We start from the raw sequence: 6,616 nt of genomic DNA, 5'->3' as shown, positions 1-6,616 counted from the left end.
AAAGAGCAAACTGGTAAACCATCTGGCAAAAAGGCTAAAACTGGCAAAAAGTCTACGAGAATGCAGGTACTCACTGAATCGAGTTAGCAATGCCCTGTTATTCCCTTAACACCAGGAACTGAAATGGCTGCTGAAATTCTTCAAACCTTGAGTGATAAACCTGTCAAGCCAAAAAAGGTGAAGATGGCTGCTCCAAAACCAATTAGAAGAAGCTCTAGGCTGCAAGGATAAACAACCATACTGCATGTTTACTGATTGAATTTTGTTTAACAGTCTCTCTCTTAATTTGCTACTCAGTCTGCTACTTTTAGTTTTTCTGAACTTTAATTAGTTTGCTATATCAGTTACTGTTTTGACTGTTTATTATTGCACTTAAACTAAATTTTGCTTTATACACCTGTGCATGCTTTCTCCCATTATCTTTTGATGCTGACAAAAAGGGGGAGAAAATGAATGAGTAATCTTGATGGTATAACTTGTGGTTGATATAGTTTGTGATTAGTATATTGTTGATATAACTTTATAGTGTGCATATTGTTGATATAACTTGTGAATGATATACAGTTTGTGATTAGTGTGCATATTGTGCATATTTAGTTAGTATCTTTAGTCACACTTGACTCCTTAAGAAAATGCTTATGAATATTTCATTGAAATTATTAAGGGAGAGTTATTTGTGATTAATTGTTGATATAAGCACATACATAGGGGGAGTTATTCTCTCATATACATTCATACATATACTCACACTTATTTATATTTACATGGTGATTCAATTGAGTTTTGTCATCATCAAAAAGGGGGAGATTGTTGACCCCACAAGCTCAAAGGAGCATAGATTTTGATGATACCAAAACTCAACTAGAATCAAACTAACATTGTTTTAAGTGTTGTGCTTCTCAAAAGAACAAAAGGAAAAGTCACAAGGATTTTATGATGGATTCGTGCTTCTGAAGAAAGGATGATATTCTAAGAATAACACAGGACGAATCAAAGGAGATAAAAGAAGAAAAGGTTACCTTCTAAGGCTGCATTGAAAATCAGATTTGAAGGTACATATAGTATAAGAGATAGTTTTAATTTCTAGGATTGCTTGTGAAAAGAATTGAGGAGTAGAAGTCAATGATACTTACTTTCAATCTCTCAAAAAGATTTTTCTTTTAAATATCATTATTGGCCTAAAAGTATTTGACTATGATTTGGTGTAAAGTTTTATAGCTTTGAAAGTTATGCAGAAAAACTTTCCTGGTATGCTAACTGGTTTGCTACTTATTTTAGTATGCTAACTGGTTTGCTATTTTCTCCAGTATGCTAACTGTCTCAACTCTGCACAACATCGCAGAAAAAGACAAAATAACGGCTATTTTCTTGAAATTCATATTTGTAACGTTCAAATGAGTTCTCAAACGGTAAAAAACGTTCCAAAGCTATAAATACACCTACCTTTGGCCATTTTGCACAAAAAAATGAAAGACTCTCCACTGTTCAAAATCATAAAAGCTTTCATTCAAAGTGCTCAAAGTGTTTTTATTGCTCATCATTGGCTTATCTACTCATCTCTTCTTTATAGATTCTGTTGTATTGAGTGAGAGAGTTTTAAACACATTATTATTATTTATGAGAGGTCATTCAAGCACCTATTGAAGCTTGGTTGTGAAAAGTGTTTGGGATAACACTTGGTAGAAGTGTGAAGCTACTTGTAAAAGCTTTGGTGAGAAGATTTGTAAAAGGCTTTTTGTCTCTTGCCTTTAAAAGAGAAGAATAGTGAAGTGAAGACTCAAAGTGGGATCTTTGAGAGAGTGGATGTAGGCTAGTTGAGCCGAACCACTATAAAAATTTCAGTGTTCATTTTCTCAACCCTTGCTCTTTACATTTATGCAATTTAACTTTATGATTGATATGCTTCTGCTGATATGAAAGTTGATATTGTTTGCTGATAACCTTGCTGCAAACTGAGAAAATTAGTTTACTGCTAAATCTGCTGATATCTGATATAATCTGCTTGTTAATTGATTTGTCGCCGTTAGGATATCCGGTATCTTGCCTTTGCTTGTGTTAAAAAAAAACTTATCCAGATTACTGATATCTCTGCTGAATGCTAATATAATTTGTTAGATCAGTATACTGATTGCATATAGCCTAACTTTGAATCAACTTGTCAATAGAGCTGTATTGTTCATATTTCACATTAGTCAATTGAGTTGAACCTAGCTGCAATTTTCAAAGGTTTTGAGTAAGAACCGAAAATTGTTTTTAAAGTCCAATTCACCCCCCTCTTGGATATATTTTGGGACATCATCTCTTATTATCTAAAATTTATTTTTTTTTCTTGTGGTTATGTTGAACTTTTTGACAGTTTAAAATACAATATGGATCGCTAATTCATTTTGATAACAAATTTTCCAAAGGACAATATTTTATAAAATTTTTTATCATTCAAAATGAAAAATGACTATTCAGATCGTTTTTGAATAAAAACTTTTAATTATGTATATTCGTATATTTTTTCTATTATGAGAAAATTTTATTGTACTTATATTATGATTTTTATGAATGAATTGTTAAATTTTCTTTAAAAAAAAAAACTATCGACTTTCAACTTTCAAATACTAAATGCCTTCTACTCATTACCGCGAAACTCCCTCATCAACGCTTGGAAAGTCTCTGCACCATTTTCATTTGCAGTAATATGAATATAGTGGGTACTTTGCTCTCTCCACTTGGACCAACAAGTCTTTCCCCAAAGTGATATTTATGCATGGGAGCAGTGGTCATCTAATTCATCCGATGTTCTTCTTTCTTATTGATTCGATCCTTGTTTTTAACAGAAAGAAGAATAGCATTAATTTTTTATATTAATATTATTTATTTTAATATTAATGTTATTATTTTTATTGTTATTTTCACATTAAAATTTAAGATTCTATTTTCTATTTTAAAATAAATATAAAAATATTGTAATTTAAGATGTAAAAAATTTAGATTGAAATGAAATTTGAACCAAAACTAGAATTAGCACTGTATCAAAACTGCGTAGAACTAAATTGGAATCAAAATTGAAGTTTGATTTTAAATCTAGTTTCTAAAAGTCAAAGAATCAAAGATTTAATTTTGATTTCAGTTGCCTATGAACTTGGATGGAAGTTGGTGTTGAGCGGGATGAAAGCATATTTGCATTTTCGGAGAAAGTGATGGCACTTAGGGGTGAGCAATCGGTTCAAACCGAACCGAACCGAACCAAATCGAATCGAATTAAATTATAAAAACCGAACCATCAATTTTAGAAACCGAATCGAAATTGGTGAAAAACAGAATCGAACCGAACCGCTTTATTTCGGTTCGGTTCGGTTTAAACCGATCGGTTTGATTTTTGATTGATTTTTTAATTTAGACTTGATTTTCATGTTATTTGGTCTAATTTTAACTTTGGTTTGAACCTAATAACCATTAATCAATGAAATTAAACAATTAATATATATAAAATTAAATATAATTCATAAATTTTACATAAAAATAAATTAATTCAAAAATCGATTCGGTTCGATTTGACTATATAAATCACTATTCGGTTCGGTTTAACCGATTTTTTTATTTTCAAAACCGAACCAAACCGAAATACCCGAAATTTTTATAAATTAAAACCGAACCGAACCGATTTAATTTTAAAACCGAACCGATTGAACCGAATTGACTCGGTTCGATTCGATTTTTCGGTTTGAACCGAATTCTGCTTAGCCCTAATGGCACTGCATGCCATCCATTGACTTGAATGGGATGTGGGATGTATGCTTTATTTAATCCCACAAATACCATTGCAAGTAGTCGTTTCAGTTTTGGAAGGGTAATTCATAATTGTCTCATTATTTAAAAAAAATAAATAAATTTCTCAAAAATTTTCTAAATAAACAAATTTTTTAATATGAAATAAATTATAACAAAAAGATCACGTATCTAATAGTATAGCAATTTTGGGAAGTCTTTAAGATAGCATTAATATATATATATATATATATATATATATATATATATATATATTATTTTTTTTTTGAGACTTTTCCAAATCTGCTATTCTCTCTGAATTTTTTGACTATTGGGGTTTGTTGTAGACTCAACTCAACTAAGCCTTTATCCAAAAAATTTGGGATTGACTATATGGATTCGCTTTCTCCACTCTGAACGATTTTGGGTTAAATCCTCAAAAATGTGTAATGCTTCTAGGTCATGTTGTACTACTCTCCTCTAAGTCAATTTAGGTCTACCCCTTTTTTTCTTTCTATCCTCTAACCTAATGTGCTCTACTTGTCTAACTGGAGCCTCCGTATGTTTACACTTCACATGACCAAACCACTTGTTGTAGACATTTAACTTAATAATAATGGGTAAGTGTAACGACCACTATATATATATATATATATATATATAAGTTTTGAGACTTTTAAATCTGCTATTCTCTCTGAATTTTTTGACTATTGGAGTTTGTTGTAGACATTTAACTTAATAATAATGGGTAAGTGTAACGACCACTCATTTTAGTAGAATTTATTATGAATTTAGATCATATCCACTTAAATTAATGGGAAAATTTTTTATTTAAAGTTGATTCCCCATGTGGATAAGAGTCTTAGATAAGAGGCTCTTCCTTCTCTCAAGAAACTCTTTCTCTTTTTCATTTTTTTTCTTTTTTTTTTTATTTCTCTTCTCTTTCTCTTTTGAATCTATTCTTTAGTCGAAAACTTTAATCTTCAAGTGCAAGCCACAGATAATAAGTTTTGAAAGAGTAATATTGCATAAAAATTTTTTTTATAGATTGAAATGAAAAAGAACCATTCAGATCATTTCTGAACAAAAATAATTTTTAATTATATATATTTATATATTTTTGCTGTTATGAGAAAATTATATTTTACTTAAATTATGGTTCTTATGAATGAGTTGTCAAATTTTCTTAAAAAGAAAAAAGTCTAGATAAGAAAAATAAAATACTATTGACTTTCAACTTTCAAATACTAAATGACTTTTATTCATTACCAGGAAACTCTCTCATCAATGCTTAGAAAGTCTCTGCACCATTTTCATTTACAGTAATATGAACATAGTGGGTACGTTGCTTTCTCCACCTGGACCAATAAGTTACGTTGCTTTCTTCACCTGGACCAATAAGCTTTTCCCCAAAGTGATATTTGCGCAAGAATTATGCATATGTATGCAAGTCTTTTAACTATATATATACACTCGAGAGCCACACCAAGGCAAGCATTCAGAGACATCCATCTAAAATTGCTCATGGGGAGGTAATTCTTCTTTTCTTTCTCAACACCATATGTATTTTTTATTTATACGTAGCTAATTATTGTTGTGTCCACTCGTGCAGTTTGATGATGAAGAAGCTGTTATTCTTTATCTTAATTGTTGCTGGATCAATCTCATCATGTACTCTTGGAGTTGAAGTTGAAAGATTCGCTTGGGGAAAGGGAAGGAAAGAGAAAACTGCTTGTCAACTTATTACAAAAGCACATCCTAAGAGGAGTAGCTACTTCGCTTGTGAAGATGTCAAGAGAAACCATATGAATATGTTGGTAAAGTACTCCAAATATGAAAATCTGCTACCTGGTTCCGAGCAAGCTGTTGATGCCAATTTAAGATATAATCGAATGCCAAGACTCGCCAAACTACACACATCTCAAAAAGTTTTTGAACCTGATCCTCATATTGATCCGGCTCCTAGTGTCAGTCCTTCTGGTAGCCATGGTTGAATATGCAGTGGGGAGGAAGGAACCGTGTAAGAGGGCGTTTGGCTTAGCTACGTTGTTATAAGTTAATTTGAACCTAAAAGTATTTAAAATTCTAGACAGTACATATTTAGTTAAAATATATATAAGTGGCTGATAAACAATTATGCATCAATAAAAAAATATACAGCTTATAATTGCTAATAAGTACAATGTGAAATTTAACATTTTGCTGATTAATTTTTGAACAACGGTTTTCGGGATAATAGTTATTGTTCAGTTAAAAGACATCATTTGCAAGTAATTCCAAGCTTGGCATTTCCAGAGGCAAAGTAAAGTTACATACTGCACATTTGGAAAGCAAGTAGGTTCTGAAGTAATGCCCATTTCTGTTCAGATCCTACTTCGTTTTTTTGTAACGAATTGTCCTTTCAGCATTCACCACAGCAGAATAAAACTTGTGCATGCTTGAAAGAGAACAGTCACTACAATTCAAAAATGTAGCAATTGATTAACTTGGAGATATGTGGAAAACTGTAAAAGTTGCTAACAAGAGATAATCCTCCTTATCTTAGTTTGAAAAACAATACAATGAATCCTTGTCCACAATTTTGAAATCAGAATAGCAGTAGTTCCTAAAACTTGGAGATGGAAGTGGACTCTGACTCCTGCAAATGAAGTAGTTCCTAAAAGGCCGTCCTTCCTTTTGCTCTGTTCGTGGTTTCCTCTCCACTCCGGATAAGTTCGTAAATAGTGTTTTGGTTTAGAAGTACAGACAGCGGAGATATGAAAAGGGTTTTCGTTGTGGTTGTTTGTAGCTCCGGTGGTTCTAGTTTTCCTTTGGTCTTTGTTTTATTTCTGTTGCTTGCAATTTTGGTTCTCTAGAT

The 6,616-nt window shown here is 31.6% G+C and overlaps 1 protein-coding gene across 1 annotated transcript; it reads left to right on the top strand.

Moving 5' to 3' along the window:
* Window positions 1-5,143: 5,143 nt before the first annotated feature.
* On the top strand, window positions 5,144-6,017 carry LOC131182277 (uncharacterized). Its single transcript, XM_058151216.1, has 2 exons — window positions 5,144-5,291; window positions 5,372-6,017. The coding sequence occupies exons 1-2, from the start codon at window positions 5,194-5,196 to the stop codon at window positions 5,751-5,753; spliced, it is 480 nt and encodes a 159-aa protein (XP_058007199.1). The 5' UTR covers window positions 5,144-5,193; the 3' UTR covers window positions 5,754-6,017.
* The last annotated feature ends 599 nt before the right edge of the window (window positions 6,018-6,616 follow it).

Source organism: Hevea brasiliensis, chromosome 8 (assembly GCF_030052815.1).
Source record: "Hevea brasiliensis isolate MT/VB/25A 57/8 chromosome 8, ASM3005281v1, whole genome shotgun sequence".
In the NCBI taxonomy this organism is placed as follows: Eukaryota; Viridiplantae; Streptophyta; class Magnoliopsida; order Malpighiales; family Euphorbiaceae; genus Hevea; species Hevea brasiliensis.
The sequence above is the reverse complement of the archived record's forward strand: the minus strand, read 5'-3'. Positions and strand labels throughout refer to the sequence as shown.

Coding starts and splice junctions, on each gene's coding strand:
- LOC131182277 (XM_058151216.1), top strand. CDS start 5,194: ATGCATATGTATGCAAGTCTTTTAACTATATATATACACTCGAGAGCC. Junction 5,292..5,371: donor CTAAAATTGCTCATGGGGAG/GTAATTCTTCTT, acceptor CCACTCGTGCAG/TTTGATGATGAAGAAGCTGT.